Source organism: Neovison vison, chromosome 8, assembly GCF_020171115.1.
Source record: "Neovison vison isolate M4711 chromosome 8, ASM_NN_V1, whole genome shotgun sequence".
In the NCBI taxonomy this organism is placed as follows: Eukaryota; Metazoa; Chordata; class Mammalia; order Carnivora; family Mustelidae; genus Neogale; species Neogale vison.
Window position 1 is genome coordinate 29,075,305 of NC_058098.1, and position 10,629 is coordinate 29,085,933.

Below are 10,629 nucleotides of genomic sequence, written 5' to 3' on the forward strand. Positions count from 1 at the left end.
TGCCTGTCGTTCCCCTCCCCAACCAAGCTGGGCCATTTCCTTTCTCACCTCCCTGATCAGGTAGCCCCTCAGCAGGTCCCAGTCCCTGGACTGGGGAGGGGGAGTGCTGGCGGTCTTGCTGTCCCTCTAGTCTCCTTCCAAGACATCATCTTGGCATCAACACCTGCTTTCCTTGGGCCTTCCCTTTTCATACCCAAGAGCCAATTTCCAAAACACAACAAAAAACACTGAGCCTGCTCTGTTCTCCCTCCGAACTGCTAAATCTGAAATGTACACAGAAAGGTAACTTTCTTTGCCCTGAAGTCAACTTTATCTGATATTCAGGTAGCCACTCCTGAAGCGCCTGGCTGGCTCCCTGCCTGGACCGTGCGGCTCTGATCTCAGGGTTGTGGGTTCGAGCCCTGTGTTGGGTGCAGAGATTCCTTAAAAACAAAATCTTTAGGGGAGAAAAAAAAAGCCTCTCCTACTTTCTTAATATATCCTTTTCCAGGCTTTTACTTTCAAGGTGTCTGTATCTTTACACTGGAAGTGAGTTTGATACCGTCTATAGCGGTGTCCCATCTTGTAATCCACTCGGCCAATCAGCTGGGCACTGAAGTGTACTTTTCATTATGTATATTAAACTCTGATTAATAAAAACAATCTTTTTGTTCGGAAAAAGGTGACGCTGTACAAGGAGAGCTGGAGGTGGGAGCAGGGAGATGGGAGATGGGGTGCTGAATTTCTCCCAGTAATCTGAGACTGAAAGTATGAGAGAGAGAGAGACAGCTCAAGAAAGAGAGACAACAGGGGCGCCTGGGTGGCTCAGTGGGTTAAGCCGCTACCTTCGGCTCAGGTCATGATCTCGGAGTCCTGGGATCGAGTCCCGCATCGGGCTCTCTGCTCAGCAGGGAGCCTGCTTCCCTCTCTCTCTCTCTGCCTGCCTCTCTGCCTACTTGTGATTTCTCTGTCAAATAAATAAATAAAATCTTTTAAAAAAAAAAAAAAAAAAAGAAAGAGAGACAACAGAACAGCCCAGCACTAGGCAGTCTTGCCTAACAGGAGGCTACCTGGATGTCTTTGTGCTGAATTTACATGTTAGTAACTGCCCCATCCCTGACCTTACAAACTTTCCTCTGAATCAGTGGGCTGGGTGCCTGATAAATGCATTTCGGAGGTTTCTTTGCAAGCTAGGGTATAGTTAGGTTGTTTTTGTTTGTTTGTTTGTTTGTTTTAAAGATTTTATTTATTTATTTGACAGACAGAGGTCACAAGTAGGCAGAGAAGCAGGTAGAGAGAGAAGGGAGGAAGCAGACTCCCTGCTGAGCAGAGAGCCCGACGTGGGGCTCCATCCCAGGACCCTGGGACCATGACCTGAGCTGAAGGCAGAGGCTTTAACCCACTGAGCCACCCAGGCGCCCCTTGTTTTTTTGTTTTAATTTTAATTTCTTTAAGTAATCTCTACACCCAACGTGGTGCTTGAACTCACGACCAGGAGATCAAGAGTTGCATGTTCCACTGAGCCAGCTAGGCATCCCAGGTACAGTTAGATTTTGCCAGTGGGTTGGAGATTACAAAGTGGCAGGAAGGGAGAAATTATTCTGCTTCAGGCTCTGGCCATGGCAAGTGGTCACAAGTGATCCCAGGTGGCCGCAGGAGATCTGGAGCCCAGTTTCTAGGTAAAACTCCCTTCTCTCTTTTCATCATCCAGCTCTTCCAAAACTTTATATCCAATGTCCAGCATTACATTTTTCTCTGCTTGAAATCCCTGAGTGAGCGATTTCCCTGGCAAGACACAGGTTGACACATAATTTGCCCCTCAGTCTAAAAGAAACGAATCAAATCTTGTCATTTACCAACCCTCTCCAAAAATGTCTGTCGAAAGAAATTCAAACATGCCCAGCTATCCTGTCTTCCTTGGCTGGTCTCTCCTGCTTGGAGCTCTCTGTCCATACCCCACACTTGGTTCACCTCCCATCAAACCCCCGAGAACCTTCACCTTTGTTGCATCCTTGATGTCCGAGTCCCTGCTGAATGGCAGTATTTCACACCCAAGTATGTAAGCCCATCTGTGCTCCCACAGCAACCGGCCTCCGCCTCAGCATGCCTCACACCGCACTGAACTATCCCCCTCTCTTCACTGGGAGCCCCAGGAGGTTGGGAGGGCCCGGCTTATCCTTGACTCCTTGCATGCTTGGCCCTGAACACAGTGCCTGTGATTGCTGGATGAGCTGCTCTGGTAAGCCCTAGGTTCCACACCAATTCTCCAGACGTCAGTCGATGAAAGCAAGCAAATATGCGAGGAATAGGATTGGGGAGAAGGGGAAACTGAGGACTGGCCCAGCGGCAGGACCTGGGATACAGAGACCACAGGAAGACTGGCTGAAGTGCCAAGTAGCTTTAATGAGCCTGAGCACCTCTTCCCCCATTCTGTCCCTCCCTCCTTCAGTTCCGGACAGGTCCAGCCTGCCCAAGGCTCGAGGGCTCTTCCCCTGGACACATGTTAATTCTTCTGTCCTCTCAGCCGCTCCAGCCGCCTCCGAAGGTCTGGGGGCACCTTGGCCCCGGCTGCCAGCAGCTCTCGAAGTCTTTGCTTGGGAGTCTTGGTGAGGTGGAAATTGCAGGGCACTGGGCCCTCTTCAAAGGGAACCCAGCAGTTCCTCGTGGCTGTGTGGTAGCCCTCAGCACTGGCAGTCACCACATAGTCCCCTGGGGTCAGCAGGCGCCAGTAATCCCCGCCCCATGCTGACAGGAGTGAAGGACAAGATCAGGATCCCGGGACTCTCTGCTTCTGACCCAGCCGAAAGCTGCCCCCTCCCACACTTCCGTCCCCCCCCCCGTCTCCCACACACCTGTCGTGACATCATGGTTAATCCCTTCCACAGCAATGACAGCATCGGCAATCCCCTGCTCTGTGTCTTTGTCCCGCACGACTCCCGTAATGCCCATTCTCACCTGTGTGGGGGTGGGGGGGAAAGGCTATCAAACCCTTTCTCCTTCTGCTTGCGAATGTGACCTTCACTTCATTTTCTGGCTCTGTTCAGGGCAAAGTCGGGGATGGCAGGTCTATGCTCCTAGGTGGCCACACTCTGGTAAAAATAACTCCCAACTGATCAACTGCAGGTGGACGGGGAGCTATGAACACCTGGCTGGAAAGCCTGCCTTTGGGTTTCCCCAAGTTCAGCGACCTTCGGTATCAGGTTTGTCATTTTGCAACCTTTGGAAATTACACTTACGGAACCATTACAAGGGATACAGGTCCCTGGAATAGGAAGCACCCATGCTAGGGTCCCCCCCCCCCCGCCTTTGCATAAGGGGTCTCTGCTGGGAACAGTTCTCCTGGGACAGCTCTGGGACAGCTCTACGGCCAGGGCTAGATGGCTGTGGGGTCCACTCCTCCTGGATCATCATGTCGGAGGCCGTCCTACTGGCAGACTGTGCTTCCCATGGGGACCGTGGGAGGCCCTCCAATGGGAGCTGCAACCCCGGGGGGACAGCGGACAAGACCGCAGCAGTGACATGGGCAAGCGGGGGCAGAACAATTCGGATCCCACCTGTTCCAGGTAGGTAAGGAGGGCTTCTTTGTTGTTCTCCCACTCCTGGGGCAGCTCGTTCTCGTGAGGAAATTTGTCACAGGACAGCTCCACGGTGATCTCGAAGCAGTTGGTGTGCAAGTAGCTGAAGTCATTCATACCTAGGGTTACCACAGAGGCTGGAGCCTGGGGGAGAGGGGAATGGGAGCCCGGTCCTCCTGGGGCCCTCCTCAGGAACACACTTCCCCGAGGGCATTGACACTAGGAGGACAGAGCACACCACCTGACAGGGGCAGGGCTACAGGCACAGGGCTAACTCTATCCTGAGGCACATACTCCCAGGAACCGTGTGCCAGTCGGCGCCGTTGATGATGTTGCCAAGGGAGGAGAAGTCCTGGCTGTGGCAGGGTCGGCGGTCTGGGTCCTGCATAGCCCAGTTAGTGCCTGCGTAGACTGTGCTGAGCCAGCGGAACACAGCATCATCGGGGGTGGGCGTGAGTTCACGGGCAGCCCACGGGGTCCGGGTCATGTCGAATGGGTAGGACACCACGAGCTCACCCCCGTGGAGGTTGGCACTCAGCACGAAGGGAATCCGCTGCATCCACTCGATTACGGCTCGTGTTTCGGGAGCCACCTAGACAGGTGCAGGTCAGACAGGGATGGGAGACAGAGACAAGGGCCCCTGGGGAGTCCTCCACCACAGGCCCAGAATACTCACAGTGGCGTTGGGCAGGGTGTAGTAGGTGGGCAGGGGTAGGTGATGATTGGGGACGGTGTCAGGCACCAACCCATCATCCTCTGCTTCCCACAGGGGCGTGTTGAGGTCGGCAAAATTATGGTTAAGGTCAATGCCCTGCTGGTTCCAGCGGCCCTCAGCCCAGCCTACCAGCTCCGAGCCCTGCACAGGGAGCGGCTTGTTCAAGTCAAACGGGCACCAGTGCAGAAGGGGCAGGGAGGCCCTCAGCCCAGCCAGCCTACCCGGCGGAAGGCAGTCTCATAACCGTCAGGATTCATGGAGGGCAGCAGGTGAATACGGGTCTCAGTGAGCAGCCGGGTCACTCGTGGGTCCCCTCGCAGGTACTCGTGGCACAGGAACTGCATCAGGAGCAGGAGCAGCTCCCTGCCCAGTGCCTCATTGCCATGCATGCCAGCCACGTAACGCACCTCGGGCTCTCCTGGGAACACGGTGGGGGGGTGGGGGGGTGGGGTGCTGGGGTTCGGAGCTGGCGCATGCGCACAACCCCACCCTGCACCCGCCTCTCCCAACTCAGAACCCGCCAGTACCCAGCTCGTGCTCGCCAGGCTGGTCCGACATCTCCATCACATACAGCTTCAGGCCCTGGTGGCTCTTCCCGATGCTGTAGACGCGGGTGATGTTGGGGCATTTCTCGTTCACCTGCTTCATCAGCTGGAAGGGCAGAGCAGTGTGGGGTGTGTGAAGATCAGACCCCAGGGTCAGATCCCACGTGGCCGGGGAAGGACTCACAGAAACCAGTGGTGGCTCACACACCGGGACATATAGGAGAGGAGAAGTACCAGACCAGAAGGAAGGGAGGCAACATAACCAGGGGAATTTGGGGGTAGAGTTTAGGGGTCAAGGAGAGAAAAGGGTGAGACAGTGGGGAAGTAGGGACATGAGGACAGTCCTAGCAGGTTAAGCCCTGGGAAGGGGACCTAAGATACGCCGCTTGTCTCCACCCCGGCTCATAGGGGTTATGTCTGACCTTCCTCATGGCCTTGTAATTGTGATGCCGGAAGTCCAAAGGGTCAGAGGATCCCAGTGCAGGGGCCTTAGGGAATAGGTCATTTGGATCTGGTGGAGAATGAATTAATGGTGAAGAGGATCCGTGCTGGAGTGGTTTTGTTTTGTTTTGTTTACGATTTTATTTATTTATTTGAGAGAGAGAGAGAGAGATAATGAGAGAAAGCATGAGAGAGGGAAGGGTCAGAGGGAGAAGCAGACTTCCTGCCGAGTGGGGAGCCTGATGCAGGACTCGATCCTGGGACTCCAGGATGATGACCTGAGCCAAAGGCAGTCGCTTAACCAACTGAGCCACCCAAGTGCCCTCCCCCCGCCACTGGAGATTTTACCCTGATCATCCAGCCCTTGTCTGACTGCCCACCTGAGACTGGGCAGGCCAGGATCTCTGCCCGGAGGCATGATGCGCCTCCCTGAAGCCAGGTCTGGGGCAACAGGCGAATGAAGCGGGCCACCTGGGGCTCGGGCAGGAGGTTCAGCACTGGTGTCTCTGGGTCTGAGTTGGCAGGAAATACCTGGGGACATCAATTGCTTTGGGGGGACTGCTCAAAACCCAGCAAGCCTGGCCCAGGGCCAGAGAAAGAACCCAGGCCTCTAAGCTCACCACCAAACCTACGCTGGTGGGCTCAGCTGGAGCCTGGCACTCTAGGACAAATACAGAGACAAATACTGCTAACCAGTAGCCCTCAGCAGCCAGGCTTTCTGGCTTGCTCATAGCTTATGAAATAGACCAATAGGGGCCCATCACTCAGCAGCAGCCAGTCCCACACTATAGTCTGGTATAAAAAGGGGTCTGTGAACTGGGACAGCCAGAGCCATGTGGAGGTGAGAAGTGGGTTGGAAGCCCATCACAGGAGAGGGTGTTTCAGCAGGAAGCTGTGGCGTGAAGTGGGGCCCACCCCGTGGAGAAAGTACCTGGGGAGGATGTGGGCACGTTCCCAAGCAGCTTAGCCCCCAAGGCTGCCTGGTGGGTGCTACCCATTCTGACAACCCCCTTTCTCCTAGGATGCCAAGTGCACATCCATTCCTTGACCTCAGAGAAGCCTCAGCCCCGCCCAGTACCCTACACAGTTGGGTGGGGGGCCGCAACCACCACAGGGCCACTCACCGCCTCCATCCCACTGCTGCGGTTCCTACTCCCCCACCACGTCTGACTGTCATTGCTGAACTGGACCTTGTATGATGTGACCCAGTCGTACCTAGGGCAGGAAGCGTGGGGAGAGATCATTGGTGGTCCCAGGACACCACCACCCCACCCAAGTCTGCCTGAGACTTCCTGGACTGGGCTAGTCTGCCTCACCTCCAGATGGAGTTCCTGCCCTGTGTGATGATGCCTGAGAAGCGGGTGGGGTGCCTCGCATCCACCTGAAACCACGGCTTGGTGTCCTGCTGCTCGGCGCACCAGGCCCCGTCATAGAGGTCACCATCCTCCAGGCCTGACTGTGCACAGGACAAGGTGATCAGACCCAGCTGAACAGCAGAGAGCGGGCCAGGGATGGGGGACAGGGAAGGGTAGGGAAGAAGTTCTAGGAGGTGCCCTGCTCAGAGCCAGGGCTGCTGACCTGAATGTTGAGCCGTCCCCGGTGTGGTCCAAGACCGAAGGACTGGCTACTGGACGCCTCGAGCTGGCTGTCTGAAACTCTTAGGGACTCCAGGCCCAGAGGGGGACAGCCTGGGGCAGGGACAGAGCAGTGAGATGGGACCAGAGAGAGCATCCAGGGAAGGTAGGAAGCCGAGCCCACGCTTGCCCGTGTGCTGGGGGGCATGCCTACGCCTCCGAGGCCAGAAGTGACTTGAGTATGCACCCCAGGGGCTGCAAGTCTGGGCAGGTGCAGCAGTACCTGGGTCCTGCTCCTCTGGGAGGTCAAGGGCTCCTTTAGTGGTAGTGGTCACCGGAGGCCTGGCAGTCGCCGTGGGTCTGGGGCGAATTAGTTTCTTTCGTTTTTTCATAATGACCTTCTTCTTCTTGACGATGCGAACCCGGACATGTGGTTCAGAGGTCCCTAGAGACCACGGAGGCACAGAATGGCCAAGGGAGTGGTCTGCTAGCCCAAGAAAGCAAGCAAGCCCCAGGCAGCAACCCCCCAGCCCCTGTATCTAAAGACCTTCGCGTGGACTTAAAGTCTGACCCCCAACTGCCTCTCCCACCACTTCCGTGGCTCCTTCTCCTTGACATGACTGCATGTTTGGCTGGCCTCATCTCCAACCCTCTCCAGTGGAGAGTTACACCCAGCCCCTAGGAACTGATGGTTGCTCCAAGGAGCTGAGTTTGGCCTTGGTTGACCCTCTCCATCATACCATCCACCACCCCTGATCTTATTGCTTAATTCCCAGTCTTTAGAGTTTCAGCCCAGGAGCCTTCCTTAGCCCTAGACCCAATCTCGTGCTCCAAAGCCCAAGTTGGCCTCTATCGCTGCATCTGCCCCCTGGGCTGAGATGTCCTATCCTCAGACTATCTGCCCCAGTGTTCGAGCTTTCCATGGCTGGACCTGTGTCCTGCCTGCCCTGTAGTACAGCACCTTAAACAGGTTGGATGTTTCTAGTTCCCCTCACACCCAGCTCCATGGGTACTTCCAGAAAGGGCTGTATATTTTTGTATCTGATGACCCATGCCTTTCCACATACAGTTTCCTTTTCCTCCTCTCTTTAGCTCTTCCTGACTCAGAGAGATCCACCTTTCAGGACCCAGTTCCACTTGCCTCCTCTGAGAAGCCCTCCTTGATTGCCATCCTTTTGCCATCCTCTTCCAGGCACTCACAGCTGAAGTCAGGAAGTCAGGCAGCCTGTCTCTCCCCAACCCCTGCCAGTGTCCCATTCCTCCAGGCACCTGGCAAAGAGGACTCTCCTGCCTTGCTCTCCCTCTTTCCTTCCAGCCCCAGCCCTCAAGCTCTGTCCTAAGTCTAGCTCTGCACCTTTTAAATTTTAGTCTCAGGGCTTTTGTGTCCCTCATTCTCCCCTTCTCCTGGCTGGGTCTCAGTTTCCTCATCAGTGAAAAGGTTTGGGGCTGGAGGAGGCAGCATCCTACTGGCTCCATCCCAGGACTGCTGACTTGGTCTGGCTGGGAACTAGGGTTGCTGAGTCAGCAGCCATAGCAAGGGGGCGAGAGGGAGGGAGGGAGGGAGGGAGGGAGGGAAGGAGTGGATGTGTGAGTGTCCGGAAGGGTCGGCACACAAGCTCCAGGCAGAGGGAGTGTGTGAGTTCGTGGTGCGCGCGTGTGTCTGTCGGGTAAGGGTGGGCACACAGTGGACGGGGGAGAAGGTTAACCGGCCAGCCCGAGAAGCGGGGGGTGGGGTGGGGGTGGGCCTCGGTCGGGGCGCTCACCGTTATCCTTCCCCGGGGGCGGCTGGACTGGGCTGCTCTGCGGGGCCGGGGTCGAGCCACGAGCCGGGCTCCAGGCCTCGGTGGTAGCGGGCGGCGCAAGTCCCAGCACGGAGGTGCCGGGCGTCCGCAGACCCAGACCGACGGCAGGCGCGAAGGTGGCCAAGGCGAGCAGGAGACCCCACATGGCGGGATCCAAAGGTGCGGACGCGCGGGGCTCGCGTCGGTCGGTGGGTTCGTCTCTTCCTGCCGGGTGCTCTGGAGCCCCCCGCCCCTTCCTGCCGCCGCCACACGCCCCCTGCGGCTCCGCCAGCCCACAGCCCTCTCGCTGGCCTCGGACCCTGGAGGGGAGGGGAAAGGAGGGGAGGGGAGGGGAAAGGAGGGGAGGGGAGGGGAAAGGAGGGGAGGGGAGGGGAAAGGAGGGGAGGGGAGGGTCCAGGCGGAGCGCGCTGGGCGCACCCCCGGAGCGGCCGCCCGGGTCTCCGCACCCACCGGCCCAGCCCCGCCCCCTCTGGCGTCCGGAGCTCACCCGGCCCACTCGGGCGCTGCGGTCTGCTGTTCGCACAGCCCCTCGGCACCTCTCCCTGATTTCACTAAATCCTGTGAGGCGCCCGGCCCACAGTGGGCACCTACTTTGCACCGTGTACCACGCCGGGCGCTTTGCACATGGCCTCTCAATCAAACCTCATCTTACAAACAGGTAAACTGAGTCTCAGAGCGCCCTACTGACTTGGCCAAGGTAGCAAAGCTGAGAACTTTGGGGAGGAAACTACTATCCGAGAGGGAAATCCATCCAGAGCTACAGGCCCCCTCCCAGGGCGGATGGGTCAAAAAGAAGAGGGGAAACCGAGGCACGGGGTGGGGCGGCGAGCAAGGGGAGGACCAGCCCGCCCTCCAGGAATCCTTCTGAAAGACAACTCTAGGGGCCCAGCCGGAGACCGCGCTTCCCACCGCCAACCCCCTCCTCCGGCCCCGCCTCTCCTCTCTCCTCCTTCCCCTTCCCTCCCCTCCTCCTTTGCTCGCCGGCTGCCACGTTCCGGGGTTACATAACTCGAGGAGAGAAGCCGGAGCAGATACCCAGACGGCTGGGGACTGAGGTGGAGGGACCGCGGCCTGGTGCTCGCCAGTTCCGCCGCCTCCCCTACCCCCGCCTCATTTTCCTCTGCGGGCCGGCAGCCTGGGTCCCTGCGGTCGGGGGCTGCCCCAGATCCGGGGATTCCAGAGCACAGAGTCTTTCCCATCCAGGTTCGCTAGCCCTCTTTAATTCCCCCACACCAGATCGCCTCCCAGAAGGATGGCAGTGGGTCCGCTCTGCGCCTCTGGCCGGTGCTTTGTCCTTGCGAGGAGCCCGCTGGGGAGATAGTGCCATCCCCACCAAGGAAGCGATGGCCGGACGTGGCCAGGAAGCCTCTGGAGCGTGTGCCGCCCTGAGCGATGATTTTTTTTTTTTTTTGCAGGGTCTCTATGTAAAGAATTTGAATCACCCCAAATCACCATACCGACGGCCCAATCTCACGTGATCCCTCGAAAGCAATCCCACGCTGAACCCCTGGAACTAGGTCCCCAGGGGCGACCTCACAGACACCAGCTCTGGAGCCCCTCGAGGTATCTGGCCCAACCCACGCACTCTGGATAGAGAGCCCCTGAAAGGAGTAACCGGGAGAAGGCCCACGGGGTACCTCTTCTGCCCTGGAGCGCCCTACCTGGATAGCTAGGTCCCAGGCACCAGAGGGCGAATTAGAAAAAGACACCGAAGGAGCGCCAAAGCTAAGGGTTCGGGAAGCTCTGGGTTCGCTGGGTCAGGGGTAGAAAGACAATATTGTACACTGAGGTTTCCTCCGGGGGTGTGAGGTCAGGACAGGCTCCCATAGAGCTAGAAGTGAGTCTGAGCAGGTCCTGAGGGCTGCTCCCCTTCCTCGAAAGCCCAGTCTGGCCACTACTCTGTCTCTGGCCCCAACCTCATCCAAGTTTGCCAGGCAGGTGTGAGGGGGTAGAGGGGGGACCCGTCTAGGACATCTCAGCCTCCTGAGGCTCCCACCC

The 10,629-nt window shown here is 57.6% G+C and overlaps 1 protein-coding gene across 1 annotated transcript; it reads right to left on the minus strand.

Annotated features, from left to right (window-relative positions):
* Positions 1-2,362: 2,362 nt before the first annotated feature.
* On the minus strand, positions 2,363-8,842 carry CPXM1 (carboxypeptidase X, M14 family member 1). The gene is made up of 14 exons (XM_044263337.1): positions 8,593-8,842; positions 7,113-7,274; positions 6,834-6,943; positions 6,572-6,711; positions 6,380-6,470; positions 5,636-5,786; positions 5,237-5,325; positions 4,797-4,920; positions 4,491-4,687; positions 4,231-4,410; positions 3,849-4,146; positions 3,534-3,673; positions 2,832-2,934; positions 2,363-2,724 (listed from the first exon to the last, which is right to left on the minus strand). The coding sequence occupies exons 1-14, from the start codon at positions 8,774-8,776 to the stop codon at positions 2,483-2,485; spliced, it is 2,211 nt and encodes a 736-aa protein (XP_044119272.1). The 5' UTR covers positions 8,777-8,842; the 3' UTR covers positions 2,363-2,482.
* Between the last annotated feature and the right edge of the window lie 1,787 nt (positions 8,843-10,629).